Genomic DNA, 26694 nt, shown 5'->3' on the forward strand with positions numbered 1-26694 from the left:
GGAAAATTCTGCTACTAGCATGGAGAATTGGCCAGAACCAAGCCTAGGAAAAAGTACAAGAAATGCACAAAAAAGTGAGGCTTTGCTCCCATGAAAAGGAAGGCACTGAGCAATTCCTGTTTCCTCACACTAGCTCTCCCAACATTCCTGTTCGTTTCCATCCCCTGAATCTTAGAATTGGTCAGCTTAAGTGGGCTTAAAGCTCTCTCTAAGGTTTGCTCTTCCTCTCAGTTCTGAATGACCTCCTGCCCCTAGACCCTCCAAATCAACTGCTCTGTTCTCCATTAATTAAAAACAAGCTTTGCACTTCATTTGCGTGGGGCTAAGAAAATCTATGAAAGCTAAACTACAGAAGTCCAAAGTTCCAAAGCAAAATATTTTAAAAGGTACCAATCTCATCCAAAAAGTAGCATACCGGTATTGTTCTCAGCAAGTCAGAAAATGGAGGGTTTGTCTTAAAAGTGACCAAAAAATCAAAAAAGACTCAAACAGCTTACAGTCAAGGAAGTATCTCACCGTAAAGCACAATCACTAAAACCTAAGCTTCAGGGTCATGTTATCGGGTGACGTTATTTTAGCAAAGGATGAGAAAGCTTTTTCAACAATTAAAGCGAGTTAAAGTATCTGATACCATCTACAACAAAAAATTTTGCTGATAAAACATTCAAGAGCCCATGTCATGTTATTAAACACTCCATGTCTTTAAGCTGCTTTTGCCCATGGAATCCTATCATACAGCATACTCAATCTAATAGCATTCTAAGATGAGACAAAGATAGATAGGTTACTGGGGAAACAGCATATTCCTTTATCAATTAGCTTACATTATCTTATTTCCTTCTAATTTATTCTGCAATGGACCCAACAGAGAGACCACAGATATTCATATTCCATGTATAAAAGTTATTGGTTTGATCAGCTTATCCAAGTCTTAAATTTCCCTGTATCTTGGATCCTAAATCTTAATAAGCACTCAGAATTCAGCTATCGGACTTCTGCAATATTTTGAAGTGATGTCAAGGCAAAACAAAATGACAAATGTAACTGACCCTCACCTTGCTTTTTGAAAACCTGGAATTAAACTGACTCACTCAGTGCTGCAATAGTACAAATTGTTATTTAAAATGTTATTACCAGAAAAACCATCATCCTGCATGTCTCCGAAAAATCAGGCAATCAAGGTAACCACATGCAATTCACAATGCAGTACTTCAGCAAATTCACCAGGTCTAAAACAGAAGAAATTTTTCTTGCTTGTTACATTTCCAAGGTGCAAGAATAATAAATACACCTTATTCAGGATTAACCAGCATTGTGGGTTTTTTGTTTTGCTTTTAATGCTTAGCAGGTGGAAATGTGCATGCGATGTAGAACTTAAAGGGCCAAACAGTGAGAAGTTACTTTTGATTTTTTTTTTCTTTTTTTTTGTGTGAAAATTGTAATTGTATTGTTATTGTTACATGTAATCAATAAGGATCGTTAATCCTTATTTCTCGCAGAAATGAAAACCTTTGAGAAACCACCTCTTTTTAGTCCCCACTCTTCCACTTGGAAGCCTCTTATCTCATTGCTTTTTCCTAGAAAACTTGTAACAAACAGTCAAAACCATACTCAAAGAAAGCGTAGGTTCTTTAAGTACTTGAGGACTACAGGATAACAAGAGAACTGAAGAGGATTCTGGTACACAAAGCTTTGTAGCAGTAGTAATGTTTAATAAACTCCCAGTATTACAAGGACTTAATCAAGTAATGAATCGGTGACCAATTGAAAAACAATGTTCCAGGTGGTGGTTCTTTTTATTTGTTTTTAAGTTCCTTTTGTGACGGAATTGACCATGTATCATAAAAAAAAAAAAAAAAAGTGAAAAATATTTATTAGTTGAAACTGCTCATCTGACTCTATAATCTTTATTTATTGATTCCAAGTTAAAATAGACCCAATATAATCTGGATATGCTTTACTTCCTTCTTCGGCATGGCTTCCAAAAATCCCTGACCCAAGAAGAAGCATTTTTATGAAGCTTTATGACAATGGCTGTCACACCTATATTTCATCTGATCAGCTTTTATTCAAAAGATAAGAGAGAAGGCAAGGCAGAGCATAAATTTCTTGCATCATGAAAAACTGGGAGATTTCCCACTCCTATCTTCCTCTTATCTTAATCCTTAACCCACTCAGCTCTTGGACACCATCACATATACTCAGCTACTCATGCTGTAATTCATATTTCAAATTACCAATTACAGATATTGGGAAAGCCTCAGCCCAATAATTACTTCCTTCCAACTTGTCCTACAACTTGCAGGACAGAAATTCTTTGAAAGCAGCAGCAAAGCTTCACTTTTATTACTAGGTAGGGGTTATGAGATTCCTTAGAATTTCAGGCTGTTGCTTCCCATGACAAATCAGGAGTCAATTCTGTATGCAGGATGTGGAGAGAGACATTTTTATGTCTAGTTTAGAGCTTTTCAAACATGAGTTTGATTGATTTTTTAACCATGTTGAGCAATATTACCAAGTCAACTGTTGCAAATAACTACCATAAGAATAGTTTTGATGTGACGACTTAACTCACAGTTTAAGCAGTTAAGAGTAAGCACCAAAATCATTGAAATAGATGCGTACATATATATTCCACTTGGTGGACATCAGGAACTAAAGCTTAATGGAAAATATTGCCTGATATTCATGAAAAATAAAATGTGGTAAGAAATCTGAAGTTTCCAAGCCAGTATTCTTGGTAGTTATCACCTACTTCATTGATTCCTTCCAAATTCTCAAGAAAGATGTTTCATCACTGAAAACTCTGTCCTAACCACTATAGACAAGATCTTTTACTTAAAAAGCAGCAACAAAAACAAAACACTAAATTGAAGACAGAGTGTACATTACACATGATTTAATGTGTGGACTCGTGTTCCAAAAATATTGTCTGTGTGGTTCTCCCCAGTTGTTTCTCAGGTACATATTCACATTTTATTTGCTTGTCTGCTGGCCATAACCATGTGGAGTTCCATCATTTGAAGAAAAATATACCTAGTACATACTACCTGGTACATATACCTAACATAGTACTATACTATAATGTCACATAAAACTCAATCTGAATCGGACACTTCAGTGAAATTTTCAAAGCTGAGACACACAACAGAGAGTAAACAGTTATGAAAGTTAGGGTCCACTACATTTGAGACAAATACTGACAATCCCTTCTTGTTCTGTCAGTTCAAAATTGGACAGATTTAATTAGAAAAGATTACATTAAAGAAACCCGCAAATCTAATTTTAGCCTTACAATGCTGTTCTTAAAGTTCAGAGTTCAAAAATAAAGCAAGGCCCAGGATGAGGTCTCCTCCAGTTCACCTACAAGCACTTCCATTGGCCACAGCGTTGGTGCCCTGTGGTTCTCAGGGGTGGCAACAAAACAGGAAACAAAGGAGGGAATATTTAAAAGCTAACAGGGATGTACACATATCAATAGGAAGAAAAAAAAAGTCATAATTGAACAAAAATCAGCAGTCTTGTTCACTTGAAGGAAGAATAAAAGACTGGTTGCCAAAAATAAATCACAACTACAACATACATCCATAAACATTTTTGTGCAGTGAACTGTATCTGAAGCTCCAAACATTTTCTGCTTATTTGTAAAATATAAAATGGCACGTACGCACTCAGAGATAACAAAAGTTTCATAGTAACACAGCTTAAATGAATTAGAAAAAAACTACTCCTAGAGGTTCAAATCTCGGTAATGTCAATATAAAGTTTTATTTTTCCAAAGCAGATTGACCGGGTTTCTATGGCATTTACCACATTTGCCCAGCAGTTTTTTGGCAAGAAAAGTTTTTGGATAAGACTTTAAAAACTGAAGTCCTATTTGTTTCATGTTGATATTAATGTTTTCATGACTTTTCTTCAAGAAATCACAGTTGGCCTGTTGTCTCCAACTTAAGTTTCCGTTCTCTTTCTGAAGCTGATAGTTCCTTTCCATCAAAGTGGACCTGCTCAAAGACCATAAACTCTACTTAAAAAAATATGCTAGAAAAACAGATTATTCATCAACAACACGATCACCGAAGACTTTGACACTTGCAACATCTATATTGCAGATGCACAAGGATATTTTCACAAACTGTATCACAAAAGCAACATGGTGATAAACCTAAACACAGAATATAATAATGTTGGGAAGTCAGATTCAGATGCCAAGGCAGACATTGTAAGTAAAAAAAAAGCTGTCTTTGAATAACAGCTAAAAATAGACAGCTTATCCAGCAAGGCAGAGAAGTGCAGCAAGCCTATTCCAACTAGCAACAGCTGCAAAGGTAACTCTTCCAATAAGAGAGAAGTCATGGGGGAGAAGTAGGAGTGGGACTGATTCATAGTGAAGATGCCTAGGGCAGATTTCTGAAAGTTACAACAATTCTTAAGTTGGATCCTGAAGTGAGTGGAAAGTTAGTGGAAATGTCTGAGGACAAAGAAAGTAGGTGGGGAGGCCTGGGCGAGAGAATGGAGAAGATGGGAGAGGTGGAAAGAATCCCAGTAAAATTTACAAAGCAGGAGTGACAGCCAAAACCTTCCCGCAACAAAATACAAAACAGAAAGCATAAACAAGACTCTACATCTCCTCCACAGGCTAAGAAGGAAAGGAGTTAAGCAATATACGGTGGCAGGTTGTTGATTCAAATCTTAGAATTTAAATTGAGAGACTAGATCAAAGGAAGACTAATTAAAACAAAAATCAAGTACAGGGTGTGCAATTCCTCTCCTTAATTACTTCAACTGTAAACCCCAGGGCTTCACTAAGTACTTCACTTTCAAATTTCCAGATTAGCTCACTTCTTCCACAGCTGAGCTGTTCCAAAGGCAGCAGCAAAGGGATGGTTGCCTGGAATTAAAATGAAATGCCTGTGAGTTCCAGTATAGTCTATGTGGGCTTTCTCCAACTGGCAAAGCAAAAAGGTACCTCCTGCTGAGGAGTCTCAATCGAAGAGGAGAAAAAGCCACTTTTGTTAATGTGTTTTTTCTTCCAAAAGACCCACTAGCTGCTAAAGAGACTTAGCTACCCTCTAATCTGAAGGGAGCATCCTGAATTGGGGACAGTTTGAACTACAACATCTGGGAACTTGTCCTAGTCATGGGATGAAGCGATTGTGCTAGTAGGGAGCTAAGCCTTCAAATTAGGTTACCAACACTTTTCTCTTAGTTTTTACTTTTCTGTCTAGTACATATCTGTATAATCAGAATCAGAAAGAGCTGTACTGAGAAAATGAAACTCACTGGCAAATATTCAAGTTAAAACAAGCCAAGGGGTAAGCTCCCTGCAAAGTCACACTGATCAAACTTCATTGCAGGTAGCACCTGTTTAACAGGCAACATTTCTCCAAATGTAGTTGCAATCCCATAAAACTTAATAAAGCATATATAGATATTTCTATCTTTCTATCTATTTTACAAAAATTGGTTAAAAAAGATGACATATACTAGAGGACGGAGGATTCTGGCTGTAAATAAATACACTGCTCTAGCCTTCGAGCACTTCTACGAACCTGGAATTGGCAGTGATAAAATGACATAGGAAGAATGTAAGGGTTCACGTCCAATTGTGTCCTTATTAAAATAAAATGATCAGAAGGAGGGCCAGAGAATGAATCATAAGCTAAGTCTGACTATACCTTCTTAACTCAGCAATAAACATCGGTGCTGAATCACAGTGACAGGCTGTTATTATGAGGAAGTCTGTATTGCCGCTTCAGCTTTCGGGACTGGCACTACTCTGTCTACTGCTAGTACTGAAAATGTTTAGAAGAAGTAAATGGCCAAGGAGTACTGCCCAAGGGTACGGCGCCCAACACTGCATTAAGTAACCACTTCGGAGTTCTCTCAAATCACGTGTTCACATTTTGATTAGCAGAACTGGCACACTGGTTGTCAGGCTCAGCCACAGAGAGGAATGCAGTATTTAAACTACTCCGATAAGATGAAATTGTTAGAAATCCACTTTATTAGCAGGTTTCACCCTTTTTTTTTTTTTATCAGGGTCACATCGCAAATGGTCAGATCAGGTATGGAAGACTAGAAAGAAATAAAGAAACCGTATTAGAAAATATGCTGTAAATAACAGATTACAAAACCAGAAGGAACACCAGCAACGTGTTTAAGGGGAATCTGCCATTCAGCATTTATGATTCAGGCTGGTCATGTCCTGCCCATCCGTAGCCTTAAAAAATTCAACCATTTGTGAGAGAGGCTGCATGTATGGAAGAAAAATATGCATCTTTTACTATCTTCTAGGTCTATCTAACTGAAAGCAAAAGCTTTGAAGCTGTCTTCCAGTAAAATATGCCTGTTTCTACAAACAGCTAACTTTGTAACCAAGTTTGGCTTTAACTCCAACATCATAAAACAAATGACTCAAGTGCCATCTACTGTGTCTGCAGTCAAGTGCAGTATTTCTACAGACAACAAACAGAAGTTAGCACCAAAAAATCAGGCAGAAATAACTGATCAATTTTATGCCAGACTGGATACCATAGCTTCAAGAACTGTTCTCCATGCAGGTTAGCACACATGCGGTGCTGAGAGGACTACACAGTCACACCTTTGATGCATGGAATACAGGTTAATGTAACAATGTAAAGCAGATCCTCAGATTTATAAATAAATAAAAAACAAAGCAAGCCTGTTTCTATCTCACCTTGATTATGCTTTTACAATACCCTGTTTATTTTCACGAGATCAAGGAAATCAGACATGGAAAAAAAACTTATAGCAAACACCAGAAAAAATACCAAACAGCAGATAACTGGTGGAAATAACACTGCATTCTGCCACACGAGGCTTTGGAATTGGAAGCATATGGTATCGCCACAACTCCTGGATTAGTGAATCTTGCCTTTTAATTGCATTGCTTTCAGAGGACAGACTTCCAACACTTCTCTTGAATGAAAGTTTCTTAGAAGAACACAAGTAGAATATTACAGGGAAAATACAGCTGGGAGTTAGAAGCATAACACGCAGCTTTAGATCTCATAGTATCTGCCATTTCATGACATACAGAACTATGCAGCAAAATTGCTTTGCTTCACTGTTCAAAAAAAAATAAATGAAGAGACAGGTGTCCTTGCAATGCTGTAAAGTTTGCTGGTGGATTCCTTTTGGCTCTGTTAATCTCTTTTTCCATCACATTCTATTAAACAGGACTCATGGAAATTCACCACCTTTTTTTTTTTCTCCAGCCCCTCAACACTCATCAAAAGGTAAGATTTTGGGGCCAGAATTACTACCACATGCATTATTAACTGCAGACCATGGGAGCAGTTTTGCTGGCATGTTGGGGGGGGGGTGGGAGGGAAGGCAGCAAATCAGTTTCTAATACTCACTTACTCTGCTGTAACTGCAGCCATGTGGGAAGCAAACGAAACAAGGCTGGGGCCATGGATCTATAACCTCGCTCTGCAAACACAGCTCCGTTTGCCTGCAACAATGCACAAAACAAACAGAAAAGGCCTCTCCTCTAACATGAGCATTGCTCTTTCCAAATCAGCTCCCTCTCCAGCTCTGCTGGCATATAGAGAGGAATATCACACAACCCTCTAGAATCAGAACAGCCACTCCATCACTATCACTGCAGCGAACCACAAACACCCAAAGTGTTTTCCAGCAGAATCCAAACCCAGAGTGGACGAGAGTCTGTATTCAAATGCCATCCATGTTTCAGCATTCCTTTGGACATGAATTTTTAGTTCGAGCTTATACATGGTTATCAAGTAACAAGGAGAATTCATCCAGACTAATAAAATATAAACTGGTGCCTCCCACTTATTGGTTCCAAAATAAACACCACAACCAGCATGTGTGATTAAATTAAACTTCATATCCAAACTAAACACTGTGTCATGCACACAATGCAGGGTTTAAAATACCACAAATATTCTGAAGGGGTCACAGGGTACACACAGGCAAACATAAAACCAATTTACAGCAGGAAATTTGGCAGAGAGGTATGAAGGGGGTCGAGGAACTGCTATTTTGGAGGAAAGCGAGTATAGTATGGCACACACCTGGTTCTCCTTCAACACTGATTGTCACTGTATGTGAAAATGTACACAGCTAGGAAGAGGTTCTGCACAGACCTCAAGAGCAAATTGCCCCGATGTATTTCGATGTCTGTTTGTAAAAGCACCACACTATGAATATTCGAGTGTTCAGTGTGAGCTGACAACAACCCTTTCCCCTATCAGCTGTGTTTTGGATTTCATGCTCACTGCCAGAGGGCTCACAGCTGGGAATTACATATAGGTCATGTGAAAAACTATTTCTTTATATACTTCTGTTCTCAGGTCTTATTCAGCAATAGAGTAAAATTTCAGACTGGTTTCCAACTGTCTCATCTTTAACTGAACTGAGCATACAAAGATGAGCTATGATGCAACTAAAAAGAATCATCAATGCCACACCAGTTCGCCCTTACCAGCATTCCCCCAAACTGCACACCACTTCCCTAAAGCATTTCCCTTTCTTCCATTTCCAGGCTCTTGCACAGTCCCACCAAAGTGGCCTAAGCCTAACAGGTAAAAGCAGTTGCAGATCTAGGTCTGGTTTCACAGGATGCTCTGGCAGTATCTATCCTCCCTGGCCTGCACAACTTGAGCACTCTCCAGCCAATCTTTTCATGATTTTGCCAACATGACTCAAGTTTGATTTATAGGAAATTATCTTTCACTTAGAGCTCTGAACTTTTGAGCATTACAACCTAACGGTTTCCAATCATAAGGGCTGGAGAACAATAGTGTTCGTGTATCCAGAGAGAAAACAATCAAAATTGTCACTTCAGTATCCAAGCTCTCCAGTTCTGCCAAGCAACAGGCCAAAAGCCAACGTGAACTTTGTGAAACAGAGTTCTTTTCCATTTCAGGTGATGAAAAGGCACCACCTTGCGGTTGTTGCTCTGGGAGAAGTGCATCGCCAACTGCCAGAAAAAGATCTAGTACAGCCAATTCCCAACTGTGTCAATAGAAATTTCAAAAGGTTCGTATAACGAAAAAAATATCATAAATATCAGAGCGCATTTCAGCTACCAAAGCATTCTGCCTAACAGAAGTGAATAGCTGAAGCTTTATTATATTTAATCTCAAAGCGAATACTGGAGTTCTTTAAAAGAACAAAACCAGCTATGCAAAAGCCTGAAGTAGGGAATTTGCAGGAGTCTCAAGCAGGGAATTTTGCTTATAACATGCAACAATAAACCTCGCCATTATTGCACCTATATTTGTTATTGCATCTTTTTCCATAAGCAATAGCAAATAGTCAGTCAAAAGCAAATTCAAACACACTGTGCAAACACAGCCCACCACCTTTGTCCAAAATAAAACACACAAAGCTGCTGTAGGGATGGTTCATTGGAAGTTAGAATAAGAATATTGTACTTACTTCAGTGAGTGAGCAAACAATATTTGCCACAAATAGAATCCTTCATCCACAGACCTTTTCATTAAAGCTTCATTTTCCTTTGCACGTTAAACTTGGGCCAGGGGAGGTACCAGGCAACACAGCTAAGAAAACAATCCAAATGACTTCTAGTTCAGTGTCTGGCTACTAGAAAGTGTGTCCTCTTATCAAAAATGCTGTAACCAAATTCTAAGGTTAACGCAATACAAAATAAGTAACAGTGTACTGATGGAATACAAAATAGTAGAATACACATCAGAAAATGTATATAGCCAGTATTCGGAAAGAACAGAAAGCAGAAAACGCCTGCAATTCCTCTTTTAAAAGTTGGTCAACTTCTTAATACATCATCTCCATACTCCACCAACACTGCTAGTGTTTATGCAATTTATATAAAATGAACAACCAATAAAACCCACAAGAATATAAAATCTGTTTGCAATTCTTGAAAATGTTTCTTTAGTTAATAGCTTTATGTAAATGCTATTTTTTCAACATCTAAAATGAAGAAAAACTGAATTGCTGTGACTTATAGCACAGGGAATTAATTCTGTCTTCAAGTTCTGATGACTCAAAGTCAGTTCTTGTGGTTTCAGTATAATTAAGGATCCTTGCTGAAATGATTTGCTTATAAATCATCTACCTGCCATACTTACATTTCATTATTTTCACACAGAAAATAAGTCTTGGAAGAATTAGCACATTTAAGTTTAGTTTTTAACCCATACAGCTGAAAAACACATCTGTTGTCCAATTAGTACATTCTAGTGAGAAGGACAAAAGCCACTGCCTGATGTTCAGTAGCAGTACTCTGCGGACAGGCTCAAACAATGCTATCTCTTTCTTCTAAACCTTCTCAGTTCTTTATTGCCCCCTTACAGCAGAGCTCACTGCACTGTTCCAACAGAATGCTTGTGCATCAGCAACAGAAGTGGAAGGAACCAAATAGGACAGGATAGGATTGGTCTTGAGAGTCTCAGAAGACTGGATAAATAGTTGAGGGGAAAAAAAAACACAGGGGGAAGTTGGTGGGTTCAAATCAAGAATGGATAACCACAAGCTGCTACAAGAATAACCATAAAATAAATAAAGACCGGTTAGAAATGCAGGTGTTCTTTACAAAAATTGTGAGGGACTATAGCGGAATACAAGCAAACAAGTCAAGGTGCAAGGATATTGCATCCAGGTGAAAAATTATTCAAGGAAAAAGAACTTAAAAGATCACTTTCCACCCGGATCAGTTCTCCAGTTTGCTACACAGCTGCACAAGCGCTTCTACGAGAACAAAAAAGGTAACATAAGGCGTGAGCAAGAGAAAATGTGTACATGCATATACACATGCACATACAAATATATAAATAAACAGCATTGTCAAAGAGTTTAAGATGACATTTCACCTTCAGTCACAAATACAACGTATTAGCGAGCCTGAGTTTGATGAGTACAGCCTGAATGTCAGCCACCCACATTTTCATTCCAACTGAGCAAGACCCCATGGTTGTGTTTGCTTCAGAAAACATGAAATCTGAAAAATTCAACGGTGACTAAATAGGCACTGCACATTTACTGCTTGTTCAGACTGCTGTTGTAAAGAATGTGACAAACAGCTCTTCAGCCTTCAACAAATGAGAGACACGTGATACAACAAAGGGGAGAAGGAAAAACAGAAGACTAGCAAGAAAAGCAACACAGAGGAGTAATAACTAAAATATCCTGCCACTTCATCCATCCTTTCCAAGGCCAACTCAGCTTTGATAATGAAAGTAGTTTTAATATTTTAACATACAATAAGTGTTAGATTTTAAGGTGGATTCTTAGCACCTTTATACTGGCAAGAAGAGAAAGGAATAAACCAAAGAAAGAAGAAATAACCGCCCTCAAAAGAGGACTCGGTTTGGAAATCTCTCTCTAACTGCTCCTGAGGTACATAGTGAAGCAAAGGAAAAGGAAAATCTTTATGAGTAAGACAGATGTTCTCAGCTGCTTCACACAACAGATGAAACACCAAGGATACATTACAACCATGGTGATGACTGCAAAGAACTCAAGAGAGGTTTGCACAGTGTCAGTTTTCACTTCCAATTACTTTAAAATTTGGTGCAGGAAGGGGGAGGACTGTTAGCACTCTTGCTCTCATTTTAGTAGCATCAAAATAAACCACTAGCTGCCCGCTCCACAGAACATTTTACTTCCCAAAGTTTAGCAAAAAATTGTCTTTATTCTTACATTAAAACTTCGACGTGCCTTCTCTAAGACAGTGGATCCCAAAGGGAAAACCATTAATGCCAAACGATCAGCTTATCAGTTCCATGCACCTTACTAGATCACTTGTGTGCAAAGGGGTGCAAATGGCCACAGGCATTTGGTGTCTTACAGCATAGCTTGTATTTCAAAGCTGCAATTTATACATAAAAGAATTTTTGGGGTAAGCAACACTATTGGAGAAACGAGGTAAGCCTAATGCCTCTGCTAGTCAGTAACTCTACAGACTCTCATCCCAATTAAACAAAAGTCACAGGGAGAGATTTTACTGTATTGGACCAACTGGCAGGCAGGCTTTGCCCTTCAGGTTTCTAATGAAGGGCTCTCCCTTCTGACTATTAATTGAATAAGAGACTTCCGACACCACCCCCTATCAATCTTTCTTCACTTTGTCTTTACCTCATCGCAGTGACAAGAACTCTAAAAGAAGCAGACTTACTGAAGCTGAATAAAAAAGTGGTGGTAATTAAAATATTCTGAGGTCCTAGACTGTGCCAGTACCCAAATTATTGTAAACTTTGGCACTGATAAAAACTACATTGTGATTCCATCTATACTTTCTGAAAGAATCACATGACAGTAATTGTGTTAATGTGTATTTCTAGAGCTCAGGAATACGTCCTATTTGATAACTTTTATCACTTCATACCCCAACATCATGAACCACACATCTTTGCCTGGTAACAAAAAGCTTATTTTTACTCTTCATATACAGCTAAGCTTATGGATGAAAAAGCTGAAAAGTTAACAATAGAAAAGAGATGGGAACGGAAAACCAAATCTAAACCATATTTTGCCTAAAAAATGCCACTGACTTTTATATGACATCTTAAAAGTCAGATATTCAACTACTAGAAAGAAAAATGGTTGCTATGCCAAGACATTCAGTGATGTTTATCCTTTGCAGAGCAACTGGAATACCATGACTGATTGTTCTTAATTACCCAGCATTTCTTCAGACTTTCTCAATATAAGAGGACCAACAAAAATACCAAAGTTAAATTCAACAGAATCACTGGGAGTGTCTGTATGACATGTACATGCTTCAGGTCTGGCTAAAAATCCGTGTTTTCTGCTCAAAACTCCAGAAAGCTCTACAACTTGACTTGGGCCAGGTTCATGTTTTTGAGCAGTACTTAGCGTTTCTTCAGGCTGCATTAACTCCAGACAAACTAGTGACATTTACAGAGATTGTATTCCAGAAACAACAAATTAAGTTTTGTAAATGGTATTGCTATATAAGCTTTCCTTTCCTGGCTGTTTGCAGATCTACCTTGTTTAGCATCTCCCTGCATTTGGAAGGCCCTATGAAATAAGCAGCAGTTAAGTCATCATACCACAAGCTCATGACTTATTCACCAGTATGCAAACCTTACCTCTAGCACCCAGACAAAGGACTCCGTTGCAGTGACCAAGAAGAAACATTACAGTCTTCTGCACAAATTCTCCTTGAGAGGAGAAATAAATCACTATTATTGCTAGTCAATTATTCCTTCAGAAGGAAGTGCAAACCCAGGTTCAAACTGTATTAAAAATATCACTGTTTGCCTAGGGGCAAATTAGGGCACCTGAAGTAAGAAGAAGTATTAAATGACTTTCCTTCAAACTAACCCCACTGAGGAACACCCCAATATGAGAAAAACAGGACATTACAGCAACTGGACTACAAGCCTAGTAACAGGCTGGTCTACCCTCACTCTAGAGTAATGTCTGGTAACAGCTGGCTCCAGGCATGAAAATGACAAGCTTCAGATTTTGGAAATGAATGGGAACATAATCCCTTGTTTCAACAGCCACTGTATTAAACCAGTGAGAGGTTCAATGCGTTAGTGGCCCGGTCAGAGGTAAGTGACTGGACTGAATGCAGATGGGACAGTCAAGTATTCAAAATGCAATTTATTTCCTAGCACAGTGTTTTATAAGACAAAGATTTCATCACATCCTTTCAGCATAAACAATACTATTTTAGCACACAGAGCTTTGTAAATATACATAAATATTACTTTACTACTTAGAAATTTCACATTTATGTTAACAGATTTTATCTGGCACCAAAAAAAAATGGGAGAGAAAGCAGGTATGAAGCAGGAGTTATAAACTGAGGCCTTGGGAGTTTGACAGTATTGAAATTTTTTGAAAGTGCATACACAAAAGGATACCAGACCACACAAATATTTCCAGAAATTTTGCCTATCCAACTATTAGGAAACTATACTGATGTAGCAATAATTTTAACAGTTATTATCCTGCAGCTGTTGCGTATCATGCACAAAGGAGTCCCACAGTCAGCATGGATGCTTCTGTCCATACAGATAGGTATTTTCACTACAAACAAAATGTGGCTGAAGATGAATGTTAATGGAGGGAGTAAACAAAAAACAAGAAATCTACACATGTTATCCACAGACATTCATTTCAAAACAGACCATCAGATCAAATCAGCAACTATAATTTTCACAGAAATGTTCTTAAAAATAGAACTACGGAAGTACAGAACTACAACAACTATGTGCAGAATTCTTAATGAGCTTAAACAAGCCACCACGACTTCAAACAACTGCTGCAACCAATGCCATTAAAACAAAAGAACTAACAGCGAAAAATGCCACAGGCCAAGTAAGTTAAATCAAGATCACAGAATTTCACCTAGAACTGAACTTAGTCTTGGACAATTTAGCAAGTTCTCTATAAAGTTTTCTCTTACCAGCAGACAAAAAACAGGAGCTGGAGATAACTACATTTTACAGACTTGTATAACAACAGCTGCAAAAACTTGGCTAATGATTTAGCCATAACATGCTGACAGATGGATATGAAACTATTAATGATGAAGGAATGCAAGCATGTTATGAACTGTACCAGCTATTTTATGGATTGTTATACATTTCATTCTGAATTTTAGCATAGGAAGAAATACTGTGGTTTGAAAATCTACTATTCAGCATAGTTTCTGACCTCAGCTATAATTCATTATGCATGGTTATATTACAACTCCAAATATACCTTATTATGATGCATTTTAAAACCAGAACATGCAGACTAAAACCAGGACACTGACCTAATGAAAAAAAAGCCTTAAGCAACGTAAGTATAGGCTGTGTGCAGACAGGGTTTTGCTCACTTTTAGTCAAAGTACAAAGTGTTGCAAATAATGGTATGCGACAAAATCCTTCCTAGAACTGTAAAAAGCCTAAAAGGATGCTTCAAGCACCTAATGCTCTTCTTTTCTTTTTCCCAGTAATCACCTGGTTAGCGTTTTTACTCATTCTTACCCTTTTTACTGAAGATGCAGCTTTACATTCAAAATTTGCACTGCTGCCAGAACCCACACATTCCTGCCCCTCCTTTCTGCCTACATTACTGCCTGTTCAGCTGCACAATTGCCCACTGCATTTTTTTCCTAGGTTGCTTTTCAGCTGGATTACATCCTGGTTCTGGCTCATCAGCAAGTATGAACCGGTTGCAAACTCTATACTGCACTGAATTACAAGGCAGGTAAGAAAGGGGGGGGGGGGGGGGGGAACATGTTATTGTCCTGTTTTCACTATTTAGCCTCTGAAAGTGGTTGACCACCTCTTGATTTTGGACTACTCAAACTTTCTGCAATGCAAGCTTGGTTAACCTGCTACCCACGTGCCACTTGTGATGTTCACACACAATATATTCTGCTTGCAGATTTTATCTGTTGGCTTTCTCTCCTTAGGGCAACTTCAGAACAGGCTGCAGGTCAGGCAGCAGCCTCACCACATCATCGCTCCTCTCTTCTGTGTATTCCTTTACCTAACGAAAAAGGAGGCCCAACAGTCAGCACTGCTGCCAACCCCAAAAACAGTGTCTCTAGCCAGTAACAATACCCTTTGCTATTGACAGCTTGCTCCTTGTAAAATGACCAAGAGGGGCAGGCTCCACAAGCTACTTCAGAAGCATCTGCCTGCTTCTAGTAGCCTCATCTTTAGGGACCTCACAGAAGCAAACGAGGGTATATCTGTTCCAATACAGAGCGCACTAGTTCTGTGCATATGTTCTAGATGCACTAAGGCCTTCTCGGAAACTTTGTACTAGCTACTGATGTTTGCCCAGGCATGACTCTTTCCATCACAACACCAGGAAGGGCCATGACAGAGCTCTTCCATGCAACCAAATAAAGTTCTATAATCCCGACACAAACCAGCCTTAGTTTGTGTATATAACCCCTAGGAAATCCTATGACAGTGCATATTTAGAAGATTTTTGGTTAAGATTTTCCCCACAAACAATTTTTGGTGATGTCAATTAGTCGATTCTGTTCTGAACAAGGCCTTCACTACTGAGCTAGAAAGCTACATGGAAAAGGAGCTACATGAAAAAGGAGCATTAAAAGAACTGAACATGCTCCTGTACTGTTCCCAGAGAATTTCCTAAAGACACACGGGAACGGTTCTTAGATGTCATCCCAGAACTCCTCTAGACAGACTTGAGGTTTGTTAGAATAAGGCACTGTTACAGGAAATCACAGAATATAACAGAAGGCAGGGACCGAATTTTAAAAGCAGCATCAGTATGTCATGCCTAGCTTACTTTTCACTGCATGTTCTCTCACAAATACTGTAAGAAAAAAAACATGCACGTGATGATGCACAAATTCAAGACTGAAAGAGAACCAGACACATTGCACTACATAAAACTTCTGATTATCTGCTAGTAGCTTGCTGGTATTGTTCATATGCTATGCAGAGAAATGACATTAGTTTGGCATTTCCAGCCATCAGATTGTTAGCATCTGAAGTTGGTTTGTTGCAATTAAAAACCTTGAGAAATAAAACACTTGCAGCACTACTAAGTGCCTGCACCCATAAGCAAGCCCCCATTTTTCCTTAGGGAAATCTTCATGAAGCTTCAAAAAGCATCTAAGCAGTAAGTAGCTTTAAAGCTACCTTTCCACTACAAGAAAAACTGCATGAAAAAAGTAGCATTTAGTTCATTTACTAGAGGTGATTTTGGTAACCAGCACATCATGGGAAACATAATTCTGGAGTCTGCCAATAATCCAGTCAAGACCTCTGCTATCACTGAAGAGCAAAGCACTCTCTGTCTCAGGTTAGAAGTATGAGACATGATAAATACAAAAGTATGGAAAATACTGTCATCTAAAGACAAAAATTTGCATTCTGGGTGAGTAACACAGCTCATCCAAATCAGAGTATCAAAAAGGTTAGCAAAGTATCAAGGGGAGGAGAGAGAGAAGAAGAGCTCTTGTCCTACTGTAATTCAGATTTAGTGTCACCAGAAAAAAAAAAAAAAAAACAAAAAAAAAAAACAACAAATAATTCATTCCGCTCATTCATGTTACTCACTCCTTTCTAATCAAAACTCTGCAGATGGACCTCTCAGCCTTGTCTAATAAAGCCCTCCAATTTTATTTACCTAAGACTATTAGAAAAGAAGTACTATACTTTCAAATAAAATACAGATATGCATTTTAGCGGGAACCAGCATGAGGGTTTTGATGAGGTTACTAAAATCACATAGATTCTCACTGGAATCCATATTTGGAACAAGACTCCCTCAGTTCGATTACAACGAACTTTTGCTAAATTGATTAAAATATTTATTGAAGTTGCAGATATTTGTGTATTTATTCACCCCAGTTTTTATTTAAACATCATTTCAATAGTGAGCAATGATACAAAACATCCGTGTTCTCAATACAGAAGATCGAGTCTTCCTGTAGACAAATCATTAATGAGTTACTCAGGAGACCCTAAGCTCATAGATTCCATTTTGACCACAAAACAGAAGATTGAAACCAAGAACAAAATCCACTACTCTTCTAATGCACAAGGGCCTCAACAACAGAGGAGAAAGTGTAGGCTGAAAATCTTGTCCCATTAAGCTAGATGCTAGATTTCAAGGCCGCACAGGATCATCAGATGTCTAACTGTGATAGTTTGGTCTGGTTGTCCATTACCATCCAAATCTTCACTATGTGGAAGGAAAATAAATTTTGCAGTCTCTGAAAAAGACAGCATCCCTAGTTAGCAGCAGCAAGCAGACTGCATCATGAAGCTTCCCTATCATACTTCATGAAAAAGCAGCCCCAGCAGCACGCCCGGTTCCACAGAAATGCAATATTCTCAAAGCTGTCCTGTAGACTCACAGGGGAAAACAACACAGTTATCTAATACTGTGTGCAAACAAATACAATCTTAAATTTACAAATGTGCCCAGAGACCAAATGTTAACAGTCATATGCATTGCTCTGTCTTTGTTTCCTCTCATCCCCATCCCTTTTCACCTCAGGGTCTGGTACAATTTTATTTAGGAGCAACAATTGCGGAGGAAGTCCTGTTTATTCTCAGGAGCCCTGGGGCTGAGTAACCATAAAGCAAACAAACTCTAGGATATCTGGAAACCAAACCACTAATTAATCTATACTGAGCTCATATAGGTAAGGTTTTTCCAACAACTTGTAATCCAGTCAACTGTTCTTTGTACTGCTATCCTACCTGGAGACTAGAATCCCTTCCTTCTACACATCATGCAAATACAGAAATATTCCTATAGAATATATGGTTTACATAAAACTAAAAGGACAAGAGGAAGGAGACACAGGGCAACATGTAAAAAGAATGGACTACTCGGAAACATAAATACTTCTCTGCAGAGAGAAATAGGTTCTGGTAATTTGTCCACATTGTGAAAACAGCACATCTTGGCAAATCCTAAACTCCTCATAAAAGGCAAAAAAGCCATTCAGTACTATTACTTTCATTTTCTACATTTAGTAATAGACCATCTCATACATGTATATTACTTGAAAATTAGAGAAATGTAACCTAGACCGTTCTATTATAGATCAGATGTGAAGGTTATTGGAAAACTGCACGCAGCAGTGCGCAGTGTTTAAAAGTCTCTTACAGAACAGCATGGGATGGTCTGCTTCAAGTCTGGTTCTAGTTGCACAAACAAGCTGTAACAGAAGGATTATTTTCCTTGCGGAACTAGGAAAGAAGAAAAGAGTCTGTAAGAACACTAAGATCAGAATTCAAAACCATCTTGACAAATCAGAAAAGCAGTCAGGAAAAATAACACAGATTTGAGAGGAGAAACTACAGAAGTACCAAATCAGCAGATGTAGGTCCAGGGTAATGGATCATGTATGGTAAGAAAAAGACATCAAGCTGTTGCAAAGAGAGCAAACAGTGCACCATGATGCATAAAAAAACAGACATCCTGCAAGGCATGAAAAGAAATCCTTCTCCATAGCTAAGCAGTGTCAGAGATTCACCTGGAACACAGCCTCTGATTTTGGGCACTTCACTCTCAAGATAATGCGAGCCTGCTGAAGGGAATGCAAAAAAGCATAATGAGAACAAGGGTTAGAAGACATAAGACTGCTAATTTATTTCCACCAAGTCCTTCAGAAATTCAAAGTCAAGATAGGCAGCAGGGAAAGTATCTGCCCTCCTTCAACAAGCGTTGCTGATCATATAGCAGACCAAAACCAAATCTGGGAATAAAGCCTCATTGCTCTCAGCTCCCTTCCATAATACTGGTGCCTTCCTTCTACATGACTTCATATGTAGAATTGTAAAGAATCATAGCTTTTGGCAAAGCCACTTATAACATCAAATGGAAAAAGCAATGGAGGGAGTACTTGAAAAGAAAAAGAAATTTTAATTCCAGTATTGTATATTTTTAAACCACCTCCTTTTCTATACTTCGCCACCATGTGAAAACAGGAAATATTGCTCTACCATTTCTCATTCTCTTTCCTCAGCAGTATTAAACATTTTATGAGTGTAGACAGTCCAAAAGGAACACTGTGTCGGGCCATAAACTGCAGAAGTGTATGTTCTCCAGACATGCATTAAAAAGTACACAGATGGCAGCAGTACTGAAGATAGTTATAATTACATTTTAAATAGTCATTTAAAACCAAAACAAAGGTGTGCCTTCTGAGAATAATTTTAACAGCCTCACCAGAAAACAAAGACTTCTACATTTTGTCACTGCAACAGCACTTTACAGTTGGCCTAACTCCCTTTTATCAAAGCTGTTGCTTGGTACCACGGAGTGCAGTATTTAAGCGAACTGTCTGCCAGCAGCAAAAAGTGAGCTCACCAAGCCTTAGTTAGGGCAAAGAAAGAACTCTAGTACGTAATCCCCCTTTAAGCATTTTGTTTGCCTAATTAAACAATAGCACAAATTAAAATTCAGTCCAAACCACACTTTACAAACAGCAGGGATCATATATGTGAAATTCTGACACTCGTATTTTCAGCAGGCTTTTGCAAGAAAACAAAGGATAATACCAGAATATTTAGTAAAAGAACAAAGCTACAGACTTAATTTCAGACATTAAAATGCTGCTAGGTATAACACGGAACAAAACCTTAACATAAAGTGATTTATTTCATGAACTATTCATTACTCAGACTGAGGAAGCACAATGGGTAAGGTTAGGTATATATTGTCTTTTGGTGGAAAGATAAGTTTGAAACCAATGCTAAATAAGTTCTTATAAATGACATAGCTAGCAGAAACACAATTTTCTAATGCTACTCAGCTCGTTATTTAAGGAAGATGAACACCATCTCCTATTTTGGAATAAGGGGAGTAAAATACCTTAAAAAGAACACCAAGAACAGTTCTTTCTTAGAGAAAATTATTTTTGGAAGTAAATCTGGTTTAGAAAACAAACCACTGTCTTCCATAGCTTAAAATAAAAGTTAGGGCTACTCAAGGTTTCTGTAATTCATACAAGATAATGAAAGCCAGCAAATTCTGCAGTATCTACACAATTCTAAGCATTTATGTTTCTACAGATAATTTGCAAAATACAATCAGCATAAAGCACTTTTCATCCTACTGAGTTCATAGAAGGCCAACTCACTTTCTCCAAGTAGCTGGTGAATTATTTAATAAAATCCTGTAATCTTAAAAAATAATTTTTATTAATTTTTTTTTAATAAAATCTGTAATCCAGCACTGTTCTGAGTCTTCTTAGCAAACAGTCACAAACGTTTTTACTTTTGTGCTGCTCCCTAGAGAAATAACCAGGCTTCACGAGAGGAAAAAAAGGCACCAAGGCCTTTTTAGAAAATTTATTTTTCCATTTATATGGAAATAAAAGATAAAATAAAAATTGTGGGGAAAAAAAAGCAGCCCCACACTGAAAAGAGGATTATATTATCAGGTAAATCTCAACCTTTTGAAGCATGCAGATGGTGGACTACCTAGCAATGCAGCGACCAGCAGTTAAGTATAATTGTGAAAAAATACAAAGATTTTTCTGTTAGCAGTTGGGAATTACTCAGGTTCACACATACACGCAAACAGAAATTGTGCTTGAAGTTGAGCATCAAGACACTTTACATGCAGAGCAGCAGCTCAACAGAAAAGGACCCATACTTTGAACTGAATTCTTACCATTGGAAACTGTTTGAACCACATCTGGCCTAAATATGGCTAGTAAAATTCTGGCAACTCAGTTCCAAAGAGCTTTCCTCCTGATAAGGTTAGCTCCTCATTAAAGAAACACATGTTTCAATGTGGTGTAACATTTAAAATATTTCCTTTTAGAAAACTACAAAATGGAACCGGTGTTCCAAGCTTTCAAAGTAAAGAAAAATTTTGCTTATTCTAGGTTTAAACAACTTGAAAAATAATTCAATTACTATTTCTATAACACTGGCAGGATGATATGGAAAATAGTTTTTAGTGTTTTTTTGTTTGTTTTTATAGCAAAGTATAAAAACAAAGTTTGTATTTCAGCAGATTATGGTTCAGCTACAGACAAATGAACCTGGCAGTCTAATGTATCTCCATAGTTTTGGGAAAATCAGCAGACAGCGTTGTTACACACTGTAACAACAATTCAGTTCTGTAATACTTCTAAACTTTCTACATCTTTTATTACCAGTTCAACAGTAATTGGCATTACACAGTTTTCTTCAGAGATCTTCCATTCTGGATTTTTTTAATATATTTTTTTAATATTTCCATAAACTTGTATTTTCAAATATCAGAACACTGATAAAGGTGCAGAGTTGACAAGCAGCAACCACAAAGTAAAAGAGAGCCAAATATGATGCCCACTGGAAACATTTGCATGTAAGGAAAGAAAATTACTAGTTTGAATGTCCTCTCTTTACCAACAGAAGCATTCTGAATCTTAAAATTCACTCCAGGAAGCTGAAATGATACAATTAAACACACTTAACCAAAGACAGCAGAAAGGCACTGCATATGTCAAGCTGTTTGTGCATTTAAATTGATTTTGAGAAGAAAAACTCACACAGCCTAAAAACAAACATACATGCCACTAAACATTTGACTTTCCAAAGCAAATCAAAACCTTGGGTATAAAGTTTACAGAGCAGAATACATAAATAAGCAGGAAGCACTGAAATGACAAATGTGAGAACTGAGAACGTGAAAAGAAATTGACTACAACATCTTTAAGTGCTGTCATTATTAATATTGATAAAGGGATTTTTTTGTAGTTTTTAAACTAAAGCATGTCACATTAAAGGGAAAAAATTACCTGTGGAAATTACAGGCTTCTTAACTGCCGTTAACTTAGCATAGCAATTAAAAGCATCACAGACCAGTCAAAGTTTGTCTTTTATTTGCACTATAAAATCACAACTGAGCTTAGGAGGAGAGGCTTCTATCAGGAGAGGTTTCTATTTCATATTTTCAAAGACATAAAAAAGGAAAGATAGATACTATGATACATTTGCTGCTAGTAACGATAGCCAGGGTGTTTATCATAAATGAAGTTCCTCTTCACAGATCTAAGGTCACAACCCAGACAGAAGTACAAAGGACAGCCAGTGTTGTAATTTGATTAGCCTTCTGGATTTACAAAGCCAGTTTCACCTTCAGTCTCAATTCGCTATTTAAAAGAACAGTTAAAGCAGTTTGGTTTTGCAAGTGCCACTTTTAGAGTGCTTTTCCACAGAGATGTCTAGCCAGCTTCACACATTTTATCAACTAACACCAACTAGAAGGGCAGATTCTATAAATACCAATTTTCATACACTAAACAGTTAAATCTCCAGAACAACTCTAGTCGTATTGGTATTCAGCTTGTAGCTCTTTACTGAAATGGATTCAGCTTCTCTTTCAACCAGCATGAACGTTGAACTGCTTTTACTGAATAGCACTTACTAATAATAAATAGCTTCCTATGAATATGGAAAAAGAGGAGAAAGACTATCCAAAATGTATTTTGCTTTCTATTTCTTTTAAGAATAGCAAGGGTCCCAGGAAAATAGACAAGAAACATACAGGACTGAGGAACGCTGCTTAAATGTGTAATCTGGTAGACAGCATCAATAGACATTATAACAGAACATCCCGATTCTAAACACTCACAAGTACAGCTTGTTCTAAAGCATACAGATGTTTCATACAGGTTTATATCCTCACTGAATTTCAAAACTACAGGGCTTTTTGTTTGACTTACAGTCAAACTGTCTTTCTCAGTTTCTAAGAAAGATTTTGGGGCTGACTGGCTCATTTCAACCAAACCCAAAAGAAAAGTACTTCTTCATCACAGCTGTGTGCAGGGAAGGGTGAAAAGGGACACTGCCACATAATTCCCATGGTGGAAAAAGCTTCCGTAGCCATTCAGTCAGCAGTACAGCTGCCAGGTGGCCTGTCAGCAATCGTCTGGAAGTGATCAAAAAAAACCTTGTGTTGCCTCTTGCCCTGGCATCCCTTAAAAAACCTGGGATGGAACCAGGTTTACTGCCAAGTTAGAATGAAGTATGGATCAAAACGGGAAATCAGGCGTCATATATCTCATTTTTCAAGAAACAACCTACATTGCTGATACATTAAAAAGATTCAAAAACCATTAAGTCAAGCAAAAATTTACGATCACAAGTTTCATTTTGTTTCATTCAGCGGCTAAGATGGTGACACCTTCAGTGACTATGTTTAACATTTTTTCTCATCTCAAAATGTGGATTAGAATTTCAATCACTACACACAATTGACATTTTTTACAGCGGAGATGGGAAGTACTACTTTCCAATGGACACCCATATACAGCTCAAGAAGTCAGCATGCATGCTTTCTGAATGGTAACGAGCTTATCTTCAGCATCCTCATGATGAAACAGCTGTTATTCCCATTTCACAAAGCAAAAACAGAGGTGCAGGGAGATTACTGAGCGATGACCTTCAGTTTTGAGGCAGCTGAGATCTGTTCCCCCCCTCCCTGAATACTTCATACCATATAGAGTTCCTTGGGTCTGAAACATAGCTCCTTTTGAATTCAGTAGAAACTATGACTGTTAGTCAGTTTTGCAAGCCCAACTCAATATCCAGACAACATGAACACACAATTATTCATAGCTAGGTAGTTTACAATGCCAGGAGAAGGAACAACTTTAAAATTATTTGAACTCCCGCATAGCACAGTAGTAGAGGTTTTCCCAAGTTTAATCCTATTTGAATACATTTCCTTTTTAGGGAATGGGGGGAAGCCCCTTTAAAAATACTTAGTGACAAGTATCTACTTAAGTTTAGTAACTTATTCCAATTATTAATTACTCCATTAAGAACACACCCCTTATTTGAAGTCTGAACTTGCTTAATTCAGGTTCCAACCACAGAACTTTGTCAGCTGAAAAGAAGGATGCTTTTCTGTCAAGTACCTCTTCAAATAGGTACATATTGATGAATGAAAAAATCCTTAATATTTCCTTCACTAAGCTAAACAAAATATGCATCTTAGTTATTGAAATTCCTGTCCCCTACTCCCATTTATTTTCAAGTCTAGCCTCTGGAGCCTAATTCGTCACCATTTCCAATTCCCTGGTTCACCTACTCAGTTTTTCACCAGTTAAAAAGGTTTACTTCAAGTTCAAACCGCATCAGTCATTAACCCCACGTCTTTTTCAGAGTCTCCAAATCAGGCCCACTACTTGTTGCCCAATTCCATATTCAGTTGCACTAGCCCTGCCATGAAGCATTCTATATTTTCAGTGTCCAGTTTATTAATGATCTAAATCACTTTGCAAGCTTACTAATGTTTTAGTCCCAAATATATAGAAGATTACAGGTACAAAAGGAAGAACATCTGAAAAAATTTCCAGCAGTTATTTACAATAGGAACTTCAGATACTCTGTAACCTCAAATACCAGAGGTTAATGCAAGGTATGCAATAGCAGACTTATCTCTTTGTATGTATCAACACTTGCAGATGCATAACACACCACTGCTGGATTTTGCACCTTACACACACACAACATTGCCTAGGGATCTGTGCTCGTGGGAACCCCAATCTCTAGCCAAAGCCTTTCTAGAATATTGCACAGATCTTTAAAAAGTTTTATTTAAAGGTAAGTCACCTCATGGACCAATTCAAAAAGACAGTTGTGGCCAGGAGCACACATTCTTGGCCAAAATTTCAAAACTCCTTACCAAAGCAGCCATAATGAGAAACAAGAAGACAAGCAGCACACCAGCCATCACAAATGCCTTAAGCAAACACATTAGCTTTAACATAATGGAAACCTTTAAACATTCAACCTTTGTTTTCTTCTTATGTAGGATGAAATAGAATTATAATTGCATACTACTTAATGCTGTCCAACTCTAAAACCTCTGTAAATAGCAGCCTGTCTGTAAGCAGAAGAGCAGCTTGAGCTGTCAGAGGCTCCAATCCAGCTCAACTTCACCACTTTAATGAAGACAGAAGGTGAAGAGGGCAGAGGTGTTTAAAGGAGAAGAAAATCAAGAGAACAGTATCTTCCCATAAAACCCATCTCCTTTTTCAAAGGATTGTATCATATTTTCCTAAAATACAGAAGTGTACATTCTTACTCACACAATTCTTTCCTGACTTTTTAGGCACTACAAACATTGCTGGGTGCACTAACTTGGACACTATCTTTTGTACCAGAACTTTAAAGGCATACACGCAGGGTTTAATTTTCCCCATAAAGGATCTTTATAAATTACCTGGCAGAAAGAAATCTATTCCTCTACAGCTAGGTCTGTTAGTTCAACATCTTTAGCATGCATATTTCAGGTATCATAGCCACCGTGACCTCAGAAGCAAGATCTGACCAGTCTGATTCAAGTTCTTGCCAGTTTCTCTCTTTCACTTGAGTGATTAGTACTGTACTCACACTATGAAATATTTCCTACAGCTGAGTCCCAATGATATCCTCTGACTTCTGTTTCTGATACCCCATCATTGATCACAACATGAAGGAACCCCTCCCCCCCCCCACATTCATGGAGCTTACATCTTCTAATGCACTTTTTAATCAGTTTCACTCGGTCCCTACACTTCTTCTGTTCTTCTGCTGTATTTTATGGGCAAAACAAAACGTGATATTTAACAAAACAGAATGACAAAGCACTGAAAAACAGCTGGAAAGACAATCCTGTAAATCCTCATTTGAAGTCCAGAATAAATATGAAGAAAAAAACACCATTAAAACAAGTGGAATAGTTACTTTTTCCTGTTCTCCAACTGTTTTCCAGATGATATTTGCTTGAATACATCTGATAAGGTTCTTTTACCTGTTTTTTCATCTTCTTGTCATTTTTGTTCTTCTTGGATTTTCTTCCATGTTTCTGTAAAGCAGAAATTTAAGAAAGGAAGAACAACTTACTGGTATTGAGAACTCCTCTGCCAAATACTTCAATAGTGATGCTCCTCTAGCCAAAAAGTTACTTCTCTCTGCCAGATTGCCTTGGAGTTTTGTGTCAAACTCCTTTCTGACAACTGAAGCAACAGAGTCAATTATTATGAGTTTAACCTTCTTTGAAATAATCTCTTCTTCCAAAGACTTAATCCTAAAAAAGCAAAAAAACAAAAAGTCACTTATACCTATATATATAATACAACCATTTTATAATCCTGAAATTATTTAAATAAAAGGTTTGCCGCAATAAGGTAAAAGTCAGCCCCTCTTTCACCCTCATAGCCCACCCCCACTAACATCTGCATGCATTAAAGAGAACTGGAAA

At 37.8% G+C, this 26694-nt stretch overlaps 1 protein-coding gene across 10 annotated transcripts in view; it reads right to left on the reverse strand.

The window, feature by feature from the left end:
* RAD51B (RAD51 paralog B) overlaps positions 1-26694 on the reverse strand; it is a 465395-nt gene that overhangs the window by 375851 nt on the left and 62850 nt on the right. For 9 of the 10 annotated variants that reach the window (XM_068684193.1, XM_068684192.1, XM_068684195.1 and 6 more), the window contains one exon: positions 26337-26520. In XM_068684193.1, coding sequence (XP_068540294.1) covers positions 26337-26520 — 184 coding nt within the window. Of the gene's footprint in view, positions 1-18629; positions 18693-18979; positions 19034-26336; positions 26521-26694 lie in introns of those variants that run through there. The other variant, XM_068684202.1, reaches the window with a different exon arrangement.

This window comes from Anas acuta, chromosome 5, assembly GCF_963932015.1.
Source record: "Anas acuta chromosome 5, bAnaAcu1.1, whole genome shotgun sequence".
Lineage (NCBI taxonomy): Eukaryota > Metazoa > Chordata > Aves > Anseriformes > Anatidae > Anas > Anas acuta.